Consider the following 27,628-nt stretch of genomic DNA (forward strand, 5'->3'; position numbering starts at 1 on the left):
TTTTATCAACGCTTATGATAAGTATTTCTGTAAATTGATGTGCTCATTCCCCAAAGTTTTGGGAGGCAAAACATTTCTGAACATTACACGCCAATGTAAAAATTGGGTTTTTGGATATAAATATGAACTTTATCGAGCAAAACATACATGTATTGTGTAACATAAAGTCCTATGAGTGCCATCTGATGAAGATCATCAAAGGTTAGTGATTAATTTTAGCTGTATTTCTGTTTTTTGTGACGCCTCTCCTTGCTTGGAAAATGGCTGTGTGGTTTTTCTTGTCTAGGCGCTGTCCTAACATAATCTAATGTTATGCTTTTGCCGTAAAGCCTTTTTGAAATCGGACAATGTGGTTGGATTAACGAGAAGATTATCTTTCAAATGGGATATAATAGTTGTATGTTTGAGAAATTTGAATTATGAGATTTTTGTTGTTTTGAATTTGGCGCCCTGCTATTTCACTGGCTGTTGAATAGTGTGTCCCGCAGGTGGGACGCTAGCATCCCACATACCCCAGAGAGGTTAAACAGTCTGAAATCACATTACATAATTTCACAAATAGTTTCGTCTTTACTCATTTATTTAATTCAACCATTAAATGTAAGCCTCATAACTGAGACTTTTCTATAAACATGGTTATGGTAATGTGGCTGTATTGTCTCTCATGAGTTTTACAAAATTGTACCAAACGGACCAGCTCATAGCTGGATTCTTCACCGATCTTTTATACGTTCTCCAGAACATGAATATCGTTCAGTTCTCCATTTCTGTGAGGTGGAAGAAATTCCTTTGTTCTCTCTATGAAACACACTCTCGCTCTATACTGCCTGGCCATGAGGAGAGGATCTCCTCCAGGAATTTATGACCTCTCTGACCACAGTAGCCTGAGTGTAGGAGAGAGAGAAGGGGATGGTGCAGAGGTAGGGGGATGGTGCTCATTGTGTCCAAAGAGGGAAACGTCATGGCAACAGAGTCACTGGTTAATTTTTGCTTGTAAGCAGGAATCAGGAGGATAGAGTTATGGTCACATTTGCCAAATGGAGGGTTGAGGGTAAGCTTTGTACACGTCTCTGTGTGTGGAGTAAAGGTGGTCTAGAATTGTTTTCCCTTTGGTTGCACATCTACCATGCTGATAGAAATGAGGTAAAACTGATTTAAGTTACCCTGCATTAAAGTCCTCGGCCACTAGGAGCGCCGCCTCTGGATGAGCGTTTCCCTGTTTGCTTATGGCGTAATACAGCTCATTGAGTGTGGTTTTAGTGCCAGCCTCGGTCTGTGGTGGTATGTAGACAGCTAAGAAAATTACAGATGAAAAGTCTCTAGGTAGATAGTGTGGTCTACAGCTTATCATGAGATACTCTACCTCCGGCGAGCAAAACCCTGAGACTTTCTTAGATATCGTGCACCAGCTATTGTTTACAAATATGCATAGGCCCCCGCCCCGTTTCTTACCAGAGGCTGCTGTTCTGTCCTGCCGATAGAGTGCATAACCCGCCAGCTGTATGTTCTTAATGTCATCATTCAGTCACAACTCGGTGAAACATAAGATATTACCGTTTTTAAGGTCCCGTTGGTAGGATATACGTGCTTTCAGTTCGTCCCATTTATTTTCCAGCGATTAAACGTTAGCTAGCAGAAAAGAGGCAAGGGCAGATTAGCCACTCGTCACCTGATCTATTTCTGCGAAACCTACAGTCACGGCCAAAAGTTTTGAGAATGACACAAATATTAATTTTCACAAAGTCTGCTGCCTCAGTTTGTATGATGGCAATTTGCATATACTCCAGAATGTTATGAAGAGTGATCAGATGAATTGCAATGAATTGCAAAGTCCCTCTTTGCCATGCAAATGAACTGAATCCCCCAAAAACATTTACACTGCATTTCAGCCCTGCCACAAAAGGACCAGCTGACATCACGTCAGTGATTCTCTCATTAACACAGGCGTGAGTGTTGACGAGGACAAGGCTGGAGATCACACTGTCATGCTGATTGAGTTCGAATAACAGACTGGAAGCTTCAAAAGGAGGGTGGTGGTTGGAATCATTGTTCTTCCTCTGTCAACCATGGTTACCTGCAAGGAAACACATGCCGTCATCATTGCTTTGCACAAAAAGGGCTTCACAGGCAAGGACATTGCTGCCAGTAAGATTGCACCTAAATCAACCATTTATCAGATCATCAAGAACTTCAAGGAGAGCGGTTCAATTGTTGTGAAGAAGGCTTCAGGGCGCCCAAGAAAGTCCAGCAAGTGCCAGGACCATCTCCTACAGTTGATTCAACTGCGGGATCGGGGCACCACCAGTAAAGAGCTTGCTCAGGAATGGCAGCATGCAGGTGTGAGTGCATCTGCACGCACAGTGAGGTGAAGACTTCTGAAGGATGGCCTGGTGTCAAGAAGGGCAGCAAAGAAGCCACTTCTCTCCAGGAAGAACATCAGGGACAGACTGATATTCTGCAAAAGGTACAGGGACTGGACTGCTGAGGACTGGGGTAAAGTCATTTTCTCTGATGAATCCCCATTTCCGATTCTTTTGGGGCATCCGGAAGAAAGATTGTCCGGAGAAGACAAGGTGAGCGCTACCATCAGTCCTGTGTCATGCCAACAGTAAAGCATCCTGAGACCATTCATGTGTGGGGTTGCTTCTCAGCCAAGGGAGTGGGCTCACTCACAATTCTGCCTAAGAACACACCCATGAATAAAGAATGGTACCAACACATCCTCCGAGAGCAACTTCTCCCAACCATCCAGGAACAGTTTGGTGATGAACAATGCCTTTTCCAGCATGATGGAGCACCTTGCCATAAGGCAAAAGTGATAACTAAGTGGCTCAGGGAACAAAACATTGAAATTTTGGGTCCATGGCCAGGAAACTCCCCAGACCTTAATCCCATTGAGAACTTGTGGTCAATCCTCAAGAGGCGGGTGGATAAACAAAAACCCACAAATTCTGACAAACTCCAAGCATTGATTATTCAAGAACGGGCTGCCATCAGTCTGGATGTGGCCCAGAAGTTAATTGACAGCATGCCAGAGCGGATTGCTGAGGTCTTGAAAAAGAAGGGTCAACACTGCAAATATTGACTCTGCATCAACTTCATGTAATTGTCAATAAAAGCCTTTGACACTTATGAAATGCTTGTAATTATACTTCAGTATTCCATAGTAACATCTGACAAAAATATCTAAAGACACTGAAGCAGCAAACTTTGTGGAAATTAATATTTGTGTCATTCTCAAAACTTTTGGCCACGACTGTACATTTCCTTTTCCAGTGAATCACAGGGATCTGGGCCTGGTCGGGTGTCCGTAGTATATATCCCTGGCATCCGACTCATTGAAGAAGAACTCCTCATCTAATTTAAGGTGAGTAATCCCAGTCCTGAAGTTCAAAAGCTATTTTCGTTCATAAGAGACGGTAGCAGCAACATTATGTACAAAACAAGTCACGAACAACGTGAAAAAAATAATAAAATAGCATGGTTGGTTAAGAGCCGATAAGATGGCAGCCCTACCCTCCGGCGCCATCTTTAATAATCCCATCTATCCTCTGCGTTATCCTGAAATCCTGCATCTAAATCCAACTGCATGCACGCAGGGCCACACACGGAATACTATCTCAAACATGCACGCACACATACACACAGCTCCCGAGGTCACTAACCTTTCCTTGAAGTCTACGAAGATCTTCCCCAGACCGTTGCCTCCGCTCACCATGTTGAGGTCGATGGCCCTCAGCAGAGCAAAGTGGACTTTAATCACATCCTGTATGGGGTACAACACAACCATAGTCAGCATGGGTCACACTAACACGTCACCTCCATCACCTCCATCAGCTCCACACTGACACTAGTATTACACTCATCAGTACTCACCTCGAGATTTACAAAGATGGACTCCATGTCTGGTGGACTGAGAACTTGCTTCAAAGGGATCATATAATTCTGTAGAATACCAAAACAGCACAATTGAGAAGTTAAAAGAACTTGCATGGCAATATACAGTAGGACCTAAAGTACAAACATCATTGACTGAACCTGTTGACATTGTAACCAAATCGGTAGTAGTATTAAGTTGTATATTAAACAGCAGTTCAATCCAATAGCATGCGCTGGGGGCGCCCAGGAAAATCGATCATGAAATAGGTTTCACTGTAAGGTGTTGCTGCTCAGTGTTAGTAGCTTAATCATTATCTTGTATACACATGTACCCATTTGTTTGAAGTGCCCATGACGTGCTGTGAGTACCAACCACTGATTATGTTCACTGGCACAAACCTTCCCTGTTGTTTGAGTAATGGTATTGTATGCTTGTCACATTACATAATCTTAATGATAACAAATAGATCCATTAAAATGTAATGAAGATATGATGGCTTTATTAACCTCAACTCAATCAAGCTCAAACGACTCCTCTGATTATAAGGTGATTCTGGTTTAATTGCATGTTTGTCTGGCTCAGCAAACACAAACACACCCTTAGTCTAATGTATCCAGTGGAGTGGATCATGTCTAACTGTCCATCAAATTGAGAATAATCTCTTTTTCATCATGGAGACATCATTTACAACCATAGGTGAATTGTGTGTGTGTGTGTGTGTGTGTGTCTGTTTACACATAGAGCCTTGGAGATCAGTCTCTTCCCATGGGACTGTGCCAATAATAAGCCTATCGATCTGCTCCACAGACATTTGTCCTCTCCAATGAACCTGCCAATAGCTGACATTTCCACACCGCTCCCTGCCTGAGGCCTGACACAGGAGACGTGACAAAACACACCTACCCTAGCAGCGAGCTACATCCAACACTGCCAGCCAGCCACCCACTGCACACACACACACATACGCAGATACATGTACGTACATAAACACAAGTACACACACACATACACTTTTCCATAGCTAAGTCCCTCACCCACCTTCTCAATGTCCTCCAGCGTCTTGTAGTACTTGGCCTCAGTCTCCTGGATCTCCACTAAGCAGCAGTTTCTCTTGTCGTCTTCTGTCATGCCCATTTTCTGTGGAGGTAATTAACGACAGGAAAAGTGATGCTGGGATGTCATTATATCATTACACATCCCTGACAAGGCTGTTCATGTGTCTGATTGTCTAATGATGGGTGTCAAACATGTTATTTAGGCATGCAAGGTCATTATTACCAATCATATGGCTTGATGCATGTTATAAAACTATACTGTATAAATACTGTACACGCTGCTTATTTTAACTATTTTCTACATTGTAGACATCAAAACTATGAAATAACCAGTGATGTAAAGTACTTAAGTAAAAATACTTTAAAGTACCACTTAAGTCGTTTTTTTGGGTATCTGTACTTTACTTTTTATATTTTTGACAATTTTAATTTTACAATTTTACTACATTCCAAAAGTAAATATTGTACTCTTTACTCCATAAATTTTCCCTGACAACCCAAAGTACTCGTTACATTTTGAATGCTTAGCAAGAGAGGAACATTTAGAAATTCACACACGTTTCAAGAGAACACATGGTCATCCCTACTGCCTATGGTGTGGCGGACTCACTAAACAGAAATGCATCTTTTGTAAATAATGTGTGAGTGTTAGAGCGTGACCCTGGCTATCCATACATTTTAAAAACAAGAAAATGGTTTTGCTTAATATAAGGAATTTGAAATGATTTATACCTTTACTTTTGATACTTAAGTACATTTTAAACCAAATAATTTTTGACTTTCACTCAAGTAGTATTTTACTGGGTGACTTTCACTTTTACTTGAGTAGCTTTCTATTAAGGTATCTATACTTTTATTCAAGTATGACAATTGGGTACTTTTTCTACCACTGGAAATAACACATAAGGAATTATGTAGTAACCAAAAAAGTGTTAACAAATCTAAATAGATTTTATATTTGAGTTTCTTCAAAGTATCCACCCTTTGCCTTGATGACAGCTTTGTACACTTTTGGCATTGTCTCAACCAGCTTCATGAGGTAGTCACCTGGAATGCATTTCAATTAAAAGGTGTGCCTTGTTAAAAGTTAATTTGTGGAATTTATTTCCTTCTTAATGCATTTGAGCCAATCAGTTGTGTTGTGACAAGATAGAGGTGGTATACAGAAGATAGCCCTATTTGGTAAAAGACCAAGTCCATATTATGACAAGAACAGCTCAAATAAGCAAAGAGAAATGACAGTCCATCATTACTTTTAGACATGAAGGTCAGTCAATGCGGAAAATGTCAAGAACTTTGAAAGTTTCCTCAAGTGCAGTCGCAAAAACTATCAAGCACTATGATGAAACTGGCTCTCATGAGGACCGCCACAGGAAAGGAAGATCCAGAGTTACCTCTGCTGCAGAGGATAAGTTCATTAGCGTTACCAGCCTCAGATTGCAGCCCAAATAAATGCTTCACAGAGTTCAAGTAACAGACATTTACATTTTTACATTTTAGTCATTTAGCAGATGCTCTTATCCAGAGCGACTTACAGTAGTGAATACATACATTTCATATTTTTTTTTGTACTGGCCCCCCGTGGGAATCGAACCCACAACCCTGGCATTACACATACCATGCTGGCGTTGCAAACACCATGCTCTACCAACTGAGCCACAGGGAAGACCCCCACATCTCAACATCGACTGTTCAAAGGAGACTGTGTGAATCAGGCCTTCATGGTCTAATTGCTGCAAAGAAAACACTACAAAAGGACAGCAATAAGAAGAAGAGACTTGCTTGGGCCAAGAAACACGAGCAATGGACATTAGACCAGTGGAAATCTGTCCTTTGGTTTGATGAGTCCAAATTTGAAATTTTTGGTTCCAACCGCCATGTCTTTGTGAGACGCAGAGTAGGGGAACGTATGATCTCCGCATGTGTGGTTTCCACCGTTAAGCATGGAGGAGGAGGTGTGATGGTGCTTTGCTGGTGACATTGTCTGTGATTTATTTAGAATTCAAGGCACACTTAATCAGCATCGCTACCACAGCATTCTGCAGCAATACACCATCCCATCTGGTTTGCGCTTAGTGGGACTAGCGTTTGTTTTTCAACAGGACCTCCAGGCTGTGTAAGGGTTATTTGACCAAGAAGGAGAGTGATGGAGTGCTGCATCAGATGGTCTGGGCTCCACAATCACCCGACCTTAACCCAATTGAGATGGTTTGGGATGAGTTGGAGTGCAGAGTGAAGGAAAAGCAGCCAACAAGTGCTCAGCATATGTGGGAACTCCTTCAAGACTGTTGAAAAAGCATTCCAGGTGAAGCTAGTTGAGAGAATGCCAAGAGTGTGCAAAGCTGTCATCAAGGCTAGGGGTGGTTACTTTGAAAAATCTCAAATATAAAATATATATTTTTCCCTTTGAGTTACATTCATCAACGTACAGTACCCGATGCCAATAGGGAGCTGTGACTGTCAACATTACCAGACAGGGGGATTCCAGAACAGAGCCCAGCAACACCCAGAGGCCCTGCAGCACTGCATCCAAACCACTCAATGGGAATTTGATGAGTGCTTTTAATGAACTGAGCCCAATTCTCACTCATCACTCCAACATGACCCAATAGAATATGATACTTTTGATTAACTGTAATTGCTGGGACCCGGTCGTGTAACGCAAGCCGATTGGCCGTGTTGTGGGAAACGGTGACATAAACGCTAGAACTGGGGGATTTATACGAGTTGAGTGCCGGCTGGCTTGCTCACGGGCAAGTGCTAATGAACATCTGTGTCTGCAGCTCTGTATCTTCGGTAACATCTGTGGCCAGTGCAGAGCAGAGCGGGGCTGGGGAGGGTGGACCAGCCAAGGCAAACACCCCGCCCACCGCATCCAGATTCATTTACAAGCACAAACAGGCCCGCCATTAGAGAGGGGGATATGACGATGACAGGGAAAACAAACAAAGGGAGGCCAGCATCTCATGGGGCCCACGGCTGGGGGGGGGGGGGGGGTGCTGAGGAGGGGAAAGCTGGCTAGCCCAGCAGCATCGGATCAGTGAATTACAATGCAATGCAAAAGTTAGAGACGTGTGAAAAAAAATTACATCTGCGACTGTAACAGTCGGATAGAACGCCCCTGCCAAAACCTCTGACATCATCTCCGTCATAATTGTCTGGGTGGCTGCGGCTGTCAGCAGTCTTGGTTGTTGTGTTGAGAGGAGTATTAATTCTATTGTGTCATCTGGAACAGAACTGAAGGTTATAAGCAGTTCTGATAATACAACAGGGGGATAATCAAGTCAAACCAGAGTCAATTAGACTCAGAGGCCCAGATCCAGCTGGGTATCAGAAAACAATCAGGCGTGCTGGAGAGCACAGGTACAGAACTGACATAGGATCTGAGGAAGGCTGTATTGGGGTTTGATCTGGCTGCTTTTGATGATGTCATGTAGTGGCAATGTCATGGTGTTGATGGTGATATGTTGACGTTATGGTGAGTCACACACACACAGGGGCAGATGGGGATTCCCTTGACCTGTGCTGTAGGCCATTGATCTAATAGTGTGGTCATCTGAGGGGAAGGGTGTTGTGGGGACATGTCAGAGCTGGATGACAGATCGGTGAGTCAGGACACTTACCTGCATGTATCTGATCTGCAGCGTAAGGAATGGAAAAACATAAGAGGTGAGCAGCGCAGGACAGAACACACACCGACAGATAGAAAGCATCAGAGAGGACACACACCCACGTATACAGATAGAGAGACAAGTAGAGAATTACACGCACACACGCACACGTACACAGATCGAGAGACAAGCAGAGAATTACACAAACACACGCACACACACACACACGTACACAGATCGAGAGACAAGCAGAGAATTACACAAACACAAAGCTCTTACCATGGGTTGTCGAACTTCCACCTTGATGATGTCCTCGTAGATGTCATCTCCATCGTCCTCACAGGGAACACAGTCGTAGATGTCATCCTCCCCCACGTCATGCTCACTGGGGAACACACACACAGTCAGTTATCCAATTGCAATTTCCTCTGAAAGGGTGATTACGAGATTTAAGACTGAAGGTTAACCACAACATTGAGATGAAATTAGGCACTTGACACTTCGCTGAGTGCTAAACTAACTGTAGGCTCCCATTAGCCGTCATCAGCAGGGCTGAGGAGTCAGGAAGTCAGGCCACAGTGGTGATCTATGTCATTTCCATCCCACTTCACAACCACTCCACAAACATGTCTCTCTGATGTACGACGCCCAGTACTAACAGAAGTTGAGGGTCGGCCCAGTAGATAACAATGTAGTGAGATCCCATTAGGAGCTGCAGCAGTACAGAGTTGAAAAGCATTTCTGTGTATTTACTATGGGTGGAGTTGTGCACATGTGTAAGTTTATCTGTGTGTGTGTACTCATGTAAGTGTGAAACAGGAACCCAGTGCCCTCCCTGACAGTTCAGTGTACATCCAAGATTGGAGGCAAGATCAATTCAGCACCAGGAGCCTTGGATCCATGTGTACCTCCTCACCCCACTGACAGCCACAGTGGCATCCATCAGCCCACACCCAGCCATCCTCCTCTGGGTCACACATGGCCCCGTCTCAGCCTGGACCGTCTTAAACCAACCTGACAACCATAAAAGATGTCTTTCCCTATCCGTGACTAAGCCACCTGTTACGTTCTGTTGTGGTTCTATGGTTTCATGGTCGTGACGGATTCCACGGTCGTGACGGTCTCCACCAGCACAGGCATACGGCTCGCCTTAGACCACCACAGAGAGCTCCCTCTGCCCCCACCCCTTCTCTCGCTCTCTCTCCCTCTCCTTCTCTCTTTCTGCTCTAGCCACATCTAAAGCCTCTGTCGAACATCAAAACACCATTCTATGCTAATTCTTGCTACCAGAAAACACGGAAATCCTGAAAGGCTCCAAGTTGTTTGTTCCCTTCAGTCATTTTCTGAGGACAAAAGAAAACACAAAGCAAAGTGGATTGGACGCCTGCTCCAGGCATTGTAACAATGTGGTTGTTTGACAGCGTAACCGAGGGAATAAAAGGCAGTGGTCTTATGAACGTATTTTTCTATTGAAACTCATTAGTTCCACAACAATTCTGGAGTTTTCTACCTACTATACTGTAAAATACTGAGACCTGGAGGCCATGGGAAACTGGGGAAACGGTTTCTTTTGGTTTTCTTTTGGCACCACACTGACTGAATGACCTTTAATTAGCAGAGATGCCAGCAGTGCACAGGCTCTGTGTGTGTGTGTGTGTGTGTGTGTGTGTGTGTGTGTGTGTGTGTGTGTGTGTGTGTGTGTGTGTGTGTGTGTGTGTGTGTGTGTGTGTGTGTGTGTTTTGTTTATTAGGATACCCATTAGCTACTGCACATGCAGCAGCTACTCTTCCTGGGGTCCACATAAAACATACACAACAAAGTACAGAACAGTTATAGACAAGGACATTCAATTTGAATACATTTAAAAATAAATATAACAGTTAAACATTAAACTATAATCCCTTATTGATGTCACTTGTTAAATCCAGTGTAGATGAAGGGGAGGAGACAGGTTAAAGAAGGATTTTTAAGCCTTGAGACTGAGACATCAGCTGAGCAGCCTGACATATTTGTCACATTTTTGTTGCATCTTTTCTTTGAACCATACAATTGTTCAATTCATCATTGATCCAGGGAGCTCTAATAGTTCTCACAAGTGCCTGTTTGTCAACAACTGGCAGGGATAATTTTACAAATACTCAAAGTGCTGCATCTGGATTCTCCTCCTTATAAACATCAGACCAACATAAACTCAGCAAAAAAAGAAACGTCCTCTCACTGTCAGCTGTGTTTATTTTCAGCAAACATGTGTAACTATTTGTATGAACATAACAAGATTCAATAACTGAGACATAAACTGAACAAGTTCCACAGACGTGTGACTAACAGAAATGGAATAATGTGTCCCTGAACAAAGGGGCGTCAAAATCAAAAGTAACAGTCAGTATCTGGTGTGGCCACCAGCTGCATTAAGTACTGCAGTGCATCTCCTCCTCATGGACTGCACCAGATTTGCCAGTTCTTGCTGTGAGATGTTACCCCACTTTTCCACCAAGGCACCTGCAAGTTCCCGGACATTTCTGGGGGGAATGGCCCTAGCCCTCACCCTCCGATCCAACAGGTCCCAGACGGGCTCAATGTGATTGAGATCCGGGCTCTTCGCTGGCCATGGCAGAACACTAACATTCCTGTCTTGCAGGAAATCATGCACAGAACGAGCAGTATGGCTAGTGGCATTGTCATGCTGGTGGGTCATGTCAGGATGAGCCTGCAGGAAGGGTACCACACGAGGGAGGAGGATGTCTTCCCTGTAACGCACAGTGTTGAGATTGCCTGCAATGACAACAAGCTCAGTCCGATGATGCTGTGACACACCGCGCCAGACCATGACGGACCCTCCACCTCCAAATCGATCCCGCTCCAGAGTACAGGCCTCGGTGTAACGCTCATTCCTTCGATGATAAACTCGATTCCGACCATCACCCCTGGTGAGACAAAACCGCGACTTGTCAGTGAAGAGCACTTTTTGCCAGTCCTGTCTGACCCAGCGACGGTGGGTTTGTGCCCATAGGCGACGATGTTGCCGGTGATGTCTGGTGAAAACCTGCCTTACAACAGGCCTACAAGCCCTCAGTCCAGCCTCTCTCAGACTATTGCAGACAGTCTGAGCACTGATGGAGGGATTGTGCATTCCTGGTGTAACTCAGGCAGTTGTTGTTGCCATCCTGTACCTGTCCCGCAGGTGTGATGTTCGGATGTACCGATCCTGTGCAGGTGTTATTACACGTGGTCTGCCACTGAGAGGACGATCAGCTCTCCGTCTTGTCTCCCTGTAGCGTTGTCTTGGGCGTCTCACAGTACAGACACTGCAATTTATTGCCGTGGCCACATCTGCAGTCTTAATGCCTCCTTGCAGCATGCTTAAGGCACGTTCACGCAGATGAGCAGGGACCCTGGGCATCTTTCTTTTGGTGTTTTTCAGAGTCAGTAGAAAGGCATCTTTAGTGTCCTAAGTTTTCATAACTGTGACCTTAATTGCCTACCGTCTGTAAGCTGTTAGTGTCTTAACGACCGTTCCACAGGTGCATGTTCATTAATTGTTTATGGTCCATTGAACAAGCATGGGAAACAGTGTTTAAACCCTTTACAATGAAGATCTGTGAAGTTATTTGGATTGTTACGAATTATCTTTGAAAGACAGGGTCCTGAAAAAGGGACGTTTCTTATTTTGCTGAGTTTACATTTTTGTTTCATCTTCAACAAAAGAGTCCTAAGAAAACATTTTGTATGATCTCTTATAAATAACTCTAGGCCCTGCCTTTGGTACTTTGGCTTTCATTGTTATTCCCACAATTTGATGGTCACTACAGCCAATGTGATCTGACATTGCTTTGGAGCAAAGCTTAGCAGCATTAGTGACGATATGATCAATACAAGTGGATGTCACAGATCCAACACTATTGGCATACACTGTAGTTGGTTGAGTGACAACCTGGGTCATGCACCAGGCATTCGTCACAGTAAGAAGCTTCTTCTTGAGAGGACAACTAGGTGATAACCAGTCAACGTTCAGGACACCAAGAAAATACATTTATCTGTTAGCATCAGAGACCTTGTCTAACGTCACAAATATATTCTCCAGATACTGACAGTTTGCACTATAGCAGCCCCCTAAAAGAAGAGGCTCCAGATGAGGCAAGAGAACCTGCAACCACAGCACTTCTACTTCATTTGTCACGAGATCCTCTCTGAGCATTACAGGAATATGGCTCTGAATATATAGAGCAACACATCCTCCATAGACATTTCTGTCTTTTCTATAGATGTTATATCCTTGTATTCCTCTATATCATCAAAGGTGCTCTCTAAGTGAGTCTCAGAAATGGATTAGTAAATTAGCAAATTACTAATCTCATGAACTCTGTTTCTGAGGCTACATATATCCTGTAGGTTCATGAACTCTGTTTCTGAGGCTACATATATCCTGTAGGTTCATGCTCTACAACATTCGCAGAGTACGACCCTGCCTCACACAGGAAGCGGCGCAGGTCCTAATCCAGGCACTTGTCATCTCCCGTCTGGATTACTGCAACTCGTTGTTGGCTGGGCTCCCTGCCTGTGCCATTAAACCCCTACAACTCATCCAGAATGCCGCAGCCCGTCTGGTGTTCAACCTTCCCAAGTTCTCTCACGTCACCCCGCTCCTCCGCTCTCCCCACTGGCTTCCAGTTGAAGCCCGCATCTGCTACAAGACCATGGTGCTTGCCTACGGAGCTGTGAGGGGAACGGCACCTCCGTACCTTCAGGCTCTGATCAGGCCCTACACCCAAACAAGGGCACTGCGTTCATCCACCTCTGGCCTGCTCGCCTCCCTACCTCTGAGGAAGCACAGTTCCCGCTCAGCCCAGTCAAAACTGTTCGCTGCTCTGGCACCCCAATGGTGGAACAAGCTCCCTCACGACGCCAGGACAGCGGAGTCAATCACCACCTTCCGGAGACACCTGAAACCCCACCTCTTTAAGGAATACCTGGGATAGGATAAAGTAATCCTTCTAACCCCCCCCTTAAAAGATTTAGATGCACTATTGTAAAGTGGTTGTTCCACTGGATATCATAAGGTGAATGCACCAATTTGTAAGACGCTCTGGATAAGAGCGTCTGCTAAATGACTTAAATGTAAATGTAAATGTAATATATTGACATGAACTAATTTTAACCCTTTCCTAGGTGGCTTATCTAAAACTGAAATCATATTGATAATTGATTGTATTTCTAATAATTATATTTATTATAATAACAAAGATTTTGGGGGATTTTTGATCAGATTATGTTCAGTAGATGCCTTATCTGGTTTAGCTCAGCTGCAGCAGTGTCCTCTATTCTTCGTGCCACTTCTGGATAGTTGTCTTGCTGGAAAGTTGGTCTCAATGGTACAGGGGTGTCGGCATGGAGGTAATGGTGTGGGGGGATGCTGTCATGTAGGCATGGGAGGTAATGGGGTGGAGGGTGCTGTCCTGTCATCATGGGAGGTAATGGGGTGGGGGGGTGCTGTCCTGTCAGCATGGAAGGTAATGGGGTATGGTATTGAGTGGTGGCCAATGGAGTGGTGACTTGTCTGGGCGGAGTCCTGGTCTTTCTGGGCAGAGACCTGGGCTCTCTTGGTGGAGTACTGGGCTTTCTTGGTGGAGTACTGGTCTCTCTTGGTGGTCTCTCTTGGTGGAGCACTGGTTTCTCTTAGTGGAGCACTGGTTTCTATTGGTGGAGTACAGGGCTCTCTTGGTGGAGTACTGGTTTCTCTTGGTGGAGTACTGGGCTCTCTTGGTGGAGTACAGGGCTCTCTTGGAGGAGTACTGGTTTCTCTTGGTGGAGTACTGGTCTCTCTTGGTGGAGTACTGGGCTCTCTTAGTGGAGCACTGGTTTCTCTTGGTGGAGTACTGGGCTCTCTTGGTGGAGTACTGGGCTCTCTTGGTGGAGTACTGGGCTCTCTTGGTGGAGTACTGGGCTCTCTTGGTGGAGTACTGGGCTCTCTTGGTGGAGTACTGGGCTCTCTTGGTGGAGTACTGGTCTCTCTTGGTGGAGTACTGGTCTCTCTTGGTGGAGTACTGGTCTCTCTTGGTGGAGTACTGGGCTCTCTTGGTGGAGTACTGGGCTCTCTTGGTGGAGTACTGGGCTCTCTTGGTGGAGTACTGGGCTCTCTTGGTGGAGTACTGGTCTCTCTTGGTGGAGCACTGGTTTCTCTTAGTGGAGTACTGGGCTCTCTTGGTGGAGTACTGGGCTCTCTTGGTGGAGTACTGGGCTCTCTTGGTGGAGTACTGGGCTCTCTTGGTGGAGTACTGGGCTCTCTTGGTGGAGTACTGGGCTCTCGGTGGAGTACTGGGCTCTCGGTGGAGTACTGGGCTCTCTTGGTGGAGTACTGGGATCTCTTGGTGGAGTACTGGTTTATCTTGGTGGAGTACTGGGATCTCTTGGTGGAGTACTGGGATCTCTTGGTGGAGTACTGGGATCTCTTGGTGGAGTACTGCTTTCTCTGGGTGAGGTGATGGTCTCTCCGGGTGGATTGCTGGCTTCTCCGGGTGGAGTGCTGGCTTCTCAAGTTCTCAAGGGTGGAGGGCTGGACTCTCCGGGTGGAGGGCTGGACTCTCCGGGCGGAGTGCTGGCTTCTCTGGGTGGAGTGCTGTGCTCTCGGGGTGAGGTGATGGCTTCTCTGAATGGAGTGCTGTGGTGTTCTTATTTTCTGGATACCCATGGGCTTGATGTTCCTGGTCTTTCTTCCCATATTGGCTCTGTACTTTAGCACCCTTGTAAAGACTTTTACAGCCTGTTTATGTGGACGTGGTCTTGCATGTGGTGAGGGTGGATATATTTGTGGTGTGCCAAAAAGACTTTAAGTCTTAGTGCTCATTTTCTTGAGAGCTCTGCATTGTTTTCTAAAATAATATTGAATGGCACATTGCAGGGCGGGAGAAGAGATGAAATTATAATTCTTGCAGGTGGGTATCTTTTGTGGCCATAATGGCTACTTCTGCCATAGCTGGGGCCACACGTCCTCTAGTGTTCTTTAGGTCATTCGTTCCAGTGTTTAATATTATTGTCTTCACTCCTATAAAAGTGTCCTCTGAAATTATTTTGAGGGCACTCTGGGTCGTGGGGCACCATATTTTTCTCAGCTTCAAGCCAGCTAGTAGTTCTCTTTCCTGTAGAGGTTTGTTGTTGGAGTCAAAGAGAATGACTCCAATCCCAGGTTGTTCTTGGAGATGAGCTGAGGTGGGAGTGTTGGTTGAGCTAGCAGAGGTGCGAGGGAGGTTGTTATTTGTTGGAGAGGGATCTGAGGGAGGAGGGTTGGTGTTGGTTGTAGTGGGATCTTCTGGGGGAGACAAGTTGGTGTTGGATGTAGTGGGATCTCCTGGAGAGCTGGTTGGTGTGAGTGGGTGGAGCATGGTGTGAGGTGGGCTGGGGTTAATGACCCTGGGTAGCTGCTCCTTCAGGGCCTGTATGGTGTCTTCTGTTCTTCAGCTGCTTTTTTGCTTCTAAAAGCTCTCTTCTCATCTCCTCCTTGATCTCCTCTACTTTTCTCATTGTCACTGTCTTCATTTTGTTGGTCCCCACATGGTCAAATGCTATTTCTTGGGGGTTTAGGGTTAAGGTTAGAATTAGTGTTAGAATTAGGTTTAGGAGCTAGGGTTAGGAGCTAGGTTTAGGGTTAAGTTTTTGGGTAAAGGTTAAGAGTTAGGGAAAATAGAATTTTGAATGGGACTGAATTGTATGTCCCCACAAGGTTAGCTCTGTGTCTGTGTCTGTGTGTGTGTGTGTGTGTGTGTGTGTGTGTGTGTGTGTGTGTGTGTGTGTGTGTGTGTGTGTGTGTGTGACACGTATAGGTCATTCAGTTTGGAGGGTTTCCAAAGTACCATACCACCACAGTAGAGTAGAACTGTCTTTTAAACATTCCCAAAGTCTAGTTACTGTATCTTGTCAGGATTGGGAGAGTTAATATTGCTATCAACCAGTTTACTCTTCTATTTGAAGGTAAGTGCGAATTTCTCCATTGTTGCTCTGAAAAGGTTAATAGCAAACAGAGACATATTTTCCATTCACTGGAATTAATAGCATAGGACAAAAATGTAATCTAATTTGATGTATTGTGGGCTTGGTTAACTCTGACCTTCCCTATTTACCATCCTACTGTATGTGACTGGAATATTATCTTGTGACCTTTGCGGATGGCGTGAATAGAAAAAACAAATGAAGAAGAAAGAGTGCTACAGCCTCCATCAAATATTCACGATTGTCCTTCTCCTTGTGTGGGACCGGTTTGAAGTTTTAATTGAGGTGGTGTGGTGTCACTCTAAATGATGTGTTTCCTCTTCCTTCATTTACATTTGACTTATTTAACAGACACTCTTATCCAGAGCGACTTACAGTTGTGAGAGCATACATTTTCATACTGGTCCCCCGTGGGAATCAAACCCACAACCCTAGCGTTGCAAGCACCATGCTCTATCAACTGAGCAACACAGGACCATTATTAGGAGGGTGTGACTCTCGCTGCATACAGACAGGAATAGTGGGCCGGCACACTACCGCCATGTCTGAGCTACCTATCCCAGAGTGCACTCTGTTCTGAAGGCACCCATGACCCCACAGAAACACATTTGTTCAGGGGATGGGGCCATATTTAGGAAGAAATCACATTCTTGCCCAAAGCCCTAGAGACAGGCTGAATGATTAGCTGAATGATGATGGTGATGAAAATGGTGATGATGATGATGGTGGTGATGGTTAGTGCAGTGATCTGCGTATGAACTGTATGGGGAGTGAGGAGGAACAAGATGAACTAGCTCCTGAGGGGGGATCTGTGCGTAGATGAGTGTGAATGTATGTCTGTGTGTGTCTGCATGAGTGTGCGCACCGGCACATGCATGAGTGTGTGTACAAGAGATACTAGAGTGTCCGCTTCCCACTCTGCTCCTCTCCTCTTGACTCACTCCTGTATTTTGGGCAAATTCTCTGTCTGATTTCACAGTGCAGGGCCAGAGGAGGTCCAGCGTGTTCGCACGCAATGGGCTCTGTGGCTTCTGCTCTACTGCTCTCCGCTCCACCCCGCATCCCAACCTGACATGGGCACTCTTAATCACTGGACTGGACTTTCATCAAGGGCTACATACGGACCTCTGGGTTACAGGTTTCTAGTAGAACTAACATGTTTTTAAAGCTGACGATTTTTAAGCGTAATCATACAGATATCTGGGCTCTGGCACCACCCCCTCTCACTCTCAGTGCAATTCCCATGCTCTTGCGAGAGTGACGTTTTAATGCTGTGATCCTGTCTTGTGGAGTCAGGTCATAGACCTAAAGAGCTGTGGAAAAGTATTTGTCCCCTTTCAAATTTGTTCAACTTTTGCATATTTTTTATACTGAATGTGATTTTCAACTGAAACCTAATATTAGATAAAGGGAACCTGCGTGAACAAATAACACAACAATTACATACTTATTACATTTATTACAAAACTATTTTATGCAACACCCGATACCCCTGTGTGAAAAAGTAATTGCCCCCTTGTACTCAACAACTGGTTGTGCCACCTTCAGCTGCAATGACGCCAACCAAACGCTTCCTGTAGTTGTTGATCAGTCTCAGTCACTGTGGAGGAATTTTGGCCCACTCTTCCATGCAGAACTGCTGTAACTCAGCGACATTTGTGGGTTTTCAAGCATGAACTGCTCGTTTCAAGTCCTGCCAATATGACTTGATTGTGTGTTTTGGATCATTGTCTTGCTGCATGATCCAGCTGCGCTTCAGCTTACTGACGGATGGCCTGACATTCTCCTGTAGAATTAGAGCATAATGAATGGTTCCTTCTATTAAGTCAAGTTGTTCAGGTCCTGAGGCAGCAAAGCATCCCCAAACCATAACTCTACCATCACCATGCTTGTCCGTTGGTATGAGGTTCTTACTGTGGAATGCAGCGTTCGATTTCCTGTGAGCTGAAGCATAGCTGGGTCATGCAGCAAGACAATGATCCAACACACAATCCAGATACCATGAAAATGGCTAAAAAGCAACACATTTAAAGTTTTGGCATGGCTTAGTCAATCTCAATTCAGATGTTGCGGCAGGAATTGAAACGAACAGTTCATGCTTGAAAACCCACAAATGTCGCTGAGTTACAGCAGTTCTGCATGGAAGAAGTGGGCCAAAACCCCTCCACAGCGACATGAGAGACTGATCAACAACTAAAGGAAGCATTTGGTTGCAGTCATTGTCACAACTAGTTATTGAGTGTAAGGGGGCAATACATTTTTCATACAAGTCAATTGGGTGTTGCATAACTTTGTTAATTAAATAAATAAACTAAGTATAATTTGGGTTATTTGTTAACTCAGGTTCCCTTTATCTAATAGTAGGTTTTGGTTGAAGATTTGATAACATTCAGTATCAGAAATATGCAAAATAGAGAAAATCAGAAAGCGGTCAAATACTTTTTCACAGAGCTGTACATATTAAATCACATGTTTGGAGCTACAGCAAACCTGGCTGCTCTGTGTTGGCTTGTCAACACTGACCATCACCTGGTAAAGGGTCATCTCAGGCTCCTACTGATATCATCATCATTTCTAATGCCCTTGGATTATTTCTACTCTTAAATGGAAGTTTCAAAATGACAGATTTTGAAGTACTGTAGATCCAACAGGAGTGGTACAGTCACATTTTCACATCAGTGTAGTCAGTTTTTGAGAGCTGCATCTCTGCTGAGTGAAAAGTCAACTATATGGGGAATTTCAACTCTCTCTCTGCAGACTGCAGGGTGTGCAGACCAAATTCAATGGAAGGTCATTCTGGGTTCCACCACCAGGCTGGCGATGCAATTACTGACAAATGTGTGTGTGCAACTGTAGAAAAGTGGATTACCCAGAGACATATGACTAGGGCCAGCACATTTGTAAGCTGATGGATAAATAAACAGATTTACTTGGGACGGAAATATCTTGCTTCCCTTTCTTCCCTGATTTAATCAGAAAGTTTTAGGGCGATGAGGCCCTTTCTTTCTCATGAAGTTAGAGAGGTTGCTGCCATGGGCTTCCATTTTATTAGCTCTGACTATATCAGATCTCAGAGGCTGTCCAAACATTGAGCAAGTACGTATCTGGGAGGGCTGTTTCAAGGCAATGTTACATTACTCTTTTGAGATTATCTGTGTAGGGAGATGCCAACTTTCTATATGTAGAGCAAACCTGAATTCTCCTTCAAGCTCTTTAATAGGTCGTCTTTTCACTGCTTTTCCCAACAATACCTGACTGTCATGAACAGACAGATACAGTATTTGGTATTTGGTTGTTTATTAGGATCCCCGTTACCTGCTGCAAAAGCAAAAGCTACTCTTCCTGAGGTCCACACAAAACATGAAACATGACATAATACAGAACATTAATAGACAAGAACAGCTCAAGGACAGAACTACATCAATTTTTAAAAAATGTAAAAGGCACACGTAGCTTACATATCAATACATACACACAAACTATCTAGGTCAAATAGGGGAGAGGGCGTAGTGCCGTGAGGTGTTGCTTTATCTGTTAGTTTTTTTTGTTTTTACCCCTTTTACGTTATATCCTATTGGTAGTTACAATCTTGTCCCATCGGTGCAACTCCCGTACGGACACGGGAGAGAGTCAAGGTCGAGAGCCATGAATCCTCCGAAACATGACCCTGCCAAGCCGTACTGATCACTTAACCTGGAAGCCAGCCGCACCATTGTGTCGGAGGCAACACCTTACAACTGCCGACCGAAGTCAGCATGCATGCATGCGCCTGGCCTGTCACAAGGAGTTGCTAGAGCACGATGGCACAAGGACATTGCGGCTGGCCAAACCCTCCCCTAACCCAGACGACGCTATGCCTATTGTGCGCTGCCTCATGGGTCTCCCAGTCGCAGCCGGCTGCGACCCAGCCTGGAATCAAACCTGGGTCTGTACTTACGCCTTAGACCGCTGCGCCACTCGGGAGGCCCCACTTTATCTGTTTTTTTTAAAACCAGGTTTGCTGTTTATTTGAGCAATATGAGATGGAACAGAGTTCCATGCAATAATGTCTCTATATAATACTGTACGCTTTCTTGAATTTGTTCTTGATTTGGGGACTGTGGAAAGACCCCCGGTGACATGTCTGGCAGACATATCAGTGTGGATGACGGATCACCACCTCAAGCTGAACCTCGGCAAGACGGAGCTGCTCTTCCTCCCGGGGAAGAACTGCCCGTTCCATGATCTCGCCATCACGGTTGACAACTCCCTTGTGTCCTCCTCCCAGAGTGCTAAGAGCCTTGGCGTGACCCTGGACAACACCCTGTCGTTCTCCACCAACATCAAGGCGGTGACCCGATCCTGTAGGTTCATGCTCTACAACATTCGCAGAGTACGACCCTGCCTCACACAGGAAGCGGCGCAGGTCCTAATCCAGGCACTTGTCATCTCCCGTCTGGATTATTGCAACTCGCTGCTGGCTGGGCTCCCTGCCTGTGCCATTAAACCCCTACAACTCATCCAGAACGCCGCAGCCCGTCTGGTGTTCAACCTTCCCAAGTTCTCTCACGTCACCCCGCTCCTCCGCTCTCTCCACTGGCTTCCAGTCGAAGCTCGCATCCGTTACAAGACCATGGTGCTTGCCTACGGAGCTGTGAGGGGAACGGCACCTCCGTACCTTCAGGCTCTGATCAGGCCCTACACCCAAACAAGGGCACTCCGTTCATCCACCTCTGGCCTGCTCGCCTCCCTACCTCTGAGGAAGCACAGTTCCCGCTCAGCCCAGTCAAAACTGTTCGCTGCTCTGGCACCCCAATGGTGGAACAAGCTCCCTCACGACGCCAGGACAGCGGAGTCAATCACCACCTTCCGGAGACACCTGAAACCCCACCTCTTCAAGGAATACCTGGGATAGGATAAAGTAATCCTTCTAACCCCCCCCTTAAAATATTTAGATGCACTATTGTAAAGTGGTTGTTCCACTGGATATTATAAGGTGAATGCACCAATTTGTAAGTCGCTCTGGATAAGAGCGTCTGCTAAATGACTTAAATGTAAATGTAAATGGGTAAGTGTGTGTGTCAGAGCTGTGTGTAAGTTGACTATGCAAAAAATGTATGCGATTTTCAACACAATGTTTCCAATAAAAAGAAGAAGTGATGCAGTCAGTCTCTCCTCAACTCTTAGCCAAGAGAGACTGGCATGCATAGTATTTATATCAGCCCTCTGATTACAATGAAGAACAAAACGTGCTGTTCTGTTCTGGGCCAGCTGCAGCTTAACTAGGTCTTTCCTTGCAGCACATGACTGGACAATAATCAAGATAAGACCAAACTAGATCCTGCAGAACTTGGCTTTTTGGACTGTGGTGTGGGACAGACTTCTCTCCAGCTTTACAATGATTGAATCTATATGTTTTGACCATGGACAGTTTACAATCTAAGGTAACGTCAAGTTATTTAGTCTCCTCAACAGCCACACTATTAATTACCAGATTCAGCTGAGGTCTAGAACTTACGGAACGATTTGTACCGAATACAATGCTCTTAGTTTTAGAGATGTTCAGGACTAGTTTATTACTGGCCACCCATTCCAAAACAGAATGCAACTCTAAGTTAATGGTTTCAGTGACTTCATTAGCTGTGGTTGCTGATGCCTATATGTTTGAATCATCAGCATACATGGACACACATGCTTTGTTTAATGCCAGTGGCAGGTCATTGGTAAAAATAGAAAAGAGTAGAGGGCTTAGAGAGCTGCCCTGTAGTACACCACACTTTACATGTTTGATATTAGAGAAGCTTCCATTAAAGAAAATCAAGTCAATAGTGATGACATGAATGGGAAGCCATGCCCAGACAAGGTGAGATTGCCCAGGCTTGAAGGAGGACTAGTTGGACAAAGAGCAACATATGGAGAGAGCACCACCTGCATTCCACTCCTACTGTTATCAGCAGGGGAGCTCTCCTACCAAAAAGGACTAACCTCATACCCACCTCTACATTCTGTATTAGATTGGCTCCCTCACCCTGACATGATGTTGTACACGTGACATAAACATCCAGCCCACACAGACTGTGTAGTCACAGGGATATGGTCTAAGGATCTTGTGGGGGAGCAGGGGATAGGTTACATGTCTCAACACTGCCTTTACAACAACAACAAAAATATGAAAAATGTCAAATCAAATAGAAAATTGCAGAAAAGAGGGAGGCCTTTTATTTAATTGCGTTTTCATCAAATATCTTTCACAGAAAACTATTTTTGGCATCCATTCATAAAATGTTTTTCCTTGCAATATTTTATTTTTCTATCAATACTTTGGGGTTTATGTTTTGCTTTCAATATCATTATTTTTGTTTGCAATACTAAGAACAATTTTCTCCTACTTCAGAAGTTTTGCTTAATGGCACAAAATAAAGAAACCCACTCACTAGAGGATTGCACCATATAATAACATTAAAGGTGTTTAAAGTGGCAATCTTTAATTGAAATATTAACAAAGTGTTTATTTTAAGCTCAACATGTGAAAACAGCTATTTCACATCTGAAAATGTGATTTCACTTGTGAAACTGCAAATTTGACATGTGTTTTTTGTTGTAAGGGTATTCTTTACTCAATGTAGAATTCCCTAAATGCTCATCAATTAGGCCTAGTCAGTGATAACATGTCCCCAGATCCTCTGTGATATCAACTGTAACACCCTTTGGTTCTAACTTTACAGTACATTGAGTTGTCAGCCTTGAATCTGACTACCCACCAAGGAGTGATAGCAATATACTGTTATTGTCTTGATGTAAAGCCTTTCTGACAACATTTGCTTCTCAATCTGAAGATTGTCATTCAGACAAAAATAGTCCCTTGACAACTGCACCCATTTCATGCTTTGTCAACTCCAGGAAGGACTAACTGCACAGCGAAGAGCAGAGCACTGCTGGGAGTTGACATTATAGAGCCACAGGCCGGAAGCAGTGCTAAGGTTGTGAAGATTAACCTGAGACCGTAATTAAGGAGACCCTGCCTCAGGTAAGCATATGTACACATACAAACACAATATAAGGACCAGGCCATTTCAGGTGGGCTCACACTACCATCCACCAGCTTCATTCCTCTTACATGTACCTTGACATGAATGCATTTGACATGATACTGTTAACATGGAAATAGTTCATTCAGCAAGGTACAGAATATGACCTTTACTGAGACTTTTACTCCAACAGACAATCACAAGAGCCCCTTAACATGAACTAAACCTTCAATGTTCTGTCAGTTGCAGCCTAATGTAGTCTTATGAATCTTTCACTACAATATCCACCAGAAGCACACGCTTGATTTGGTTTTACACTAGTATAGATAAATACATAAATACACTGTACAAAAATATAAACGCAACATGTAAAGTGTTGGTCCCATGTTTCATGAGCTGAAATAAAAAAATCCCAGACATTTTCTATACACAAAAAAGCTTTCATCTCTCAAATGTTGTGCACAAATTTGTTTACATCCCTGTTAGTGAGCATTTCTCCTTAGCCAAGATAATCCATCCACCTGACAGGTGTGCCATATCAAGAAGCTGATTAAACAGCATGATCATTACACAGGTGCACTTTGTGCTGGGGACAATAAAAGGCCACTAGAAATGTGCTGTTTTGTCACACAACACAATGCCACAGATGTCTCAAGTTTTAAAGAGAGCGTGCAATTAAGGTGCTGACTGCAGGAATGTCCACCAGAGCTGTTGGCAGAGAATTTAATATTAATTTCTCTAACATAAGCTGCCTCCAACGTAGTTTTAGAGAATTTTGTAGTACGACCAACCAACCTCACAACCGCAGACCACAAGTGGTGCAGTGGTCTAAGGCACTGCATTTCAGTGCAAGAGGCGTCACTACAGTCCCTGGTTCGAATCCAGGCCGAATCTCATCTGGCTGTGATTGGGAGTCCCATAGGGTGGCACACAGTTGGCACAGGGGTATGATGTCATTGTAAATAAGAACTGACTTGCCTATTTAAATAAAGGTTAAATAAAAAATCTAAATAAATAAAAAAACATGCCAGTGCTTAATCTCCACATCTGGCTTCTTCACCTGCGGTATCATCGGTGGGGGGGTGCTAAGGAGTATTTCTGTCTGTAATGAAGCCCTTTTTGGGGGGGAAACTAATTCTGATTGGCTAGCCTGTTAGGGCTAGGGGGCAGTATTGACACGGCTGGATAAAAAACATACCCGATTTAATCTGGTTATCACTCCTACCCAGTAACTAGAATATGCATATACTTATTACATATGGATAGAAAACACCCTAAAGTTTCTAAAACTGTTTGAATGGTGTCTGTGAGTATAACAGAACTCAAATGGCAGGTCAAAACCTGAGAGATTCCTTTACAGGAAGTGGCCTGTCTGACCATTTCTTGAACTTCTTTTCCATCTCTATCTTTTACTAAGGATCTCTGCTCTAACGTGACACTTCCCACGTCGTCCATAGGCGCTCAGAGCCCGGGAAAAAACAGAATGTCGTCATTCCAGCCCCAGGCTGAAACACATTATCGCCTTTCTCAAGTGGCCGATCAAGGGACTCTGGGCTTATGCGCGTGACCCGACCGCCCCCGCCTTTGTGATTTTTTTCCTCTGTTTGCCGAAAAGGAGATTCCCTGTCGGAATATTATCGCTTTTCTACGAGAAAAATGGCGTAAAAATAGATTTTAAACAGCGGTTGACATGCTTCGAAGTACGGTAATGGAATATTTAGAATTTTATTGTCACGAATTGCACCATGCGCGCGACACTTCTTTACCATTTCGGATAGTGTCTGGAACGCACAAACAAAACGCCGCTATTCGGATATAACGATGGATTATTTTGGACCAAACCAACATTTGTTATTGAAGTAGCAGTCCTGGGTGTGCATTCTGACGAAGACAACAAAAGGTAATCAAACTTTTATAATAGTAAATATGATTATGGTGAGTGCTAAACTTGCCGGGTGTCTAAATAGCGAGCCCGTGATGCCTGGGCTATGTACTTAGAATATTGCAAAATGTGCTTTCACCAAAAAGCTATTTTAAAATCGGACATATCGAGTGCATAGAGGAGGTCTGTATCTATAATTCTTAAAATAATTGTTATGCTTTTTGTGAACGTTTATCGTGAGTAATTTAGTAAAATGTTAGCGAATTCCCCGGAAGTTTGCGGGGGTATGCTAGTTCTGAACGTCACATGCTAATGTAAAAAGCTGGTTTTTTATATAAATATGAACTTGATTGAACAAAACATGCATGTATTGTATAACATAATGTCCTAGGGTTGTCATCTGATGAAGATCATCAAAGGTGAGTGCTGCATTTAGCTGTCTTCTGGGTTTTGGTGACATTATATGCTGGCTTGAAAAATGGGTGTCTGATTATTTCTGGCTTGGTACTCTGCTGACATAATCTAATGTTTTGCTTTCGTTGTAAAGCGTTTTTGAAATCGGACAGTGTGGTTAGATTAACGAGAGTCTTGTCTTTAAATAGCTGTAAAATAGTCATATGTTTGAGAAATTGAAGTAATAGGATTTAAGGTTTTGAAAATCGCGCCACAGGCTGCAAGTGGCTGTTACGTAGGTGGGACGAATTCGTCCCGCCTAGCCCAGAGAGGTTAAGCCTGGCTCCCCAGTGGTAGGGCCTGGCTGCCAAGTGGGTGGGCCTATGCCCTGAAAGGCCCACCCATGGCTACACCCCTGCCCAGTCATGTGAAATCCATAGATTAGGGCCTAATTAATGTATTTCATTTGACTGATTTCCTTATATGAACTGTATCTCAGTAAACATTTTGAAAATGTTGCATGTTGCTTTAATATTTTTGATTAATATAGTTAAACCTACTCATCCATTGGCATATCGCTCTCTCATTTCAGTCACACACTCATCTTAAATTGACCGTACATCAATATCATGGGCCAATTAACAACACTATGAGCGTGAGATTACTCCTTGCTTGACTGTGTCTTACTGCATTACATGCAGGACCTCCTGATGAATCAATTACGTGGACTGGTGCCGTCGATGAGAGTGAAAAGCATATCTGATCCTCTAAAGGTCCGTGAAGCACTGTGGTTTGATTAATTCAATAAGATACAGCAGCACTTTGCACCTGGAGGTGAGACAAAGAGCAGGTTCACACCAGAGTAGGAAGCTGGCGCCAAGGCCCAACCTCTGTGGAATGACTAGGGGTCACCATAGGTTCCGGGCAGGTCAGAGAAGGTGTTATGACCACGTATCAGAGGTTGTGTTATAGGGCGTGGGGTCAAAAGATAAAGGGCAAACTAAAGGGGATGTAATCAAAGCAGAGGACCTTTCCACTAAGACCTGCTGATACGCTTTGTGCTACCTGCAACACAACTGTAGGTAAGGCATCACAGGACCACCACAATGATGCATTACAATCAAATGCCTCATTCTACGTGCCTTATCCCACAACCTTTTGAGATTGCTTTGTCTTTGCTCTGACTAAGGTCGTTGAATGGAAACTTTGCATTGGGTGCTTATGGAAGGTCCTTTCTGAGCCTTAATCCAGTATTAGCCTGCTTGGCCCTCACTCCTCTCTGCTTCTGCACGTTTTCCTTCAGTAATCTATTCAGCAGGCAGTAGTGGTGGCACTCTGTTATCCCACCCCCCCATCCATTCCTCCTCGCTTTCTCTGGGTGATGAATGACACCTATCTCAGCACAGCACCTAATTATTCTCCATTAATCAGAGGAATGGGAGCTGTCGCACACCACAGCCTCCACCCTACCACCCCACCCCAGGCCAGCCTCCCTGCCTCTGCCTCGACCTGAGCTGGCTTTCACACCCACCCACTCATCACCCAAGCCATGCAGCCAGCCAGCCATAGAGTCACTGAGCCAACGAGGCAGGCAGAAAGCCAATGTTCTACTGGTGTCACCATGGCAACGGACAGAGTGACGGAGGGCAGGGAGTTTGTGTAAACAGGAGGACGGAGGAAGGTGGCAGTATGGATGGTTACGGCTGTGCTGCTGCTGCTACTTCCGTATGCCGTTTGTGTGTGTGTGTATGCCGTGTGTGTGTGTGTGTGTGTGTGTGTGTGTGTGTGTGTGTGTGTGTGTGTGTGTGTGTGTGTGTGTG

The 27,628-nt window shown here is 44.5% G+C and overlaps 1 protein-coding gene across 14 annotated transcripts in view; it reads right to left on the reverse strand.

The window, feature by feature from the left end:
- Positions 1–27,628, reverse strand: part of LOC106565324 (guanine nucleotide exchange factor VAV2) — a 217,939-nt gene that overhangs the window by 34,716 nt on the left and 155,595 nt on the right. For 10 of the 14 annotated variants that reach the window (XM_045690579.1, XM_045690557.1, XM_045690564.1 and 7 more), the window contains exons 5-9: positions 8,826–8,931; positions 8,559–8,573; positions 4,919–5,017; positions 3,877–3,945; positions 3,666–3,766 (exon numbers count right to left, since the gene is read on the reverse strand). In XM_045690579.1, the coding sequence (XP_045546535.1) occupies positions 3,666–3,766; positions 3,877–3,945; positions 4,919–5,017; positions 8,559–8,573; positions 8,826–8,931 (390 nt within the window). The remainder of the gene's footprint in view (positions 1–3,665; positions 3,767–3,876; positions 3,946–4,918; positions 5,018–8,558; positions 8,574–8,825; positions 8,932–27,628) is intronic. The other 4 variants (XM_045690575.1, XM_014132371.2, XM_045690544.1 and 1 more) reach the window with 1 other exon arrangement.

The sequence above is a fragment of the Salmo salar genome, chromosome ssa01, assembly GCF_905237065.1.
Source record: "Salmo salar chromosome ssa01, Ssal_v3.1, whole genome shotgun sequence".
NCBI classification, from domain to species: domain Eukaryota; kingdom Metazoa; phylum Chordata; class Actinopteri; order Salmoniformes; family Salmonidae; genus Salmo; species Salmo salar.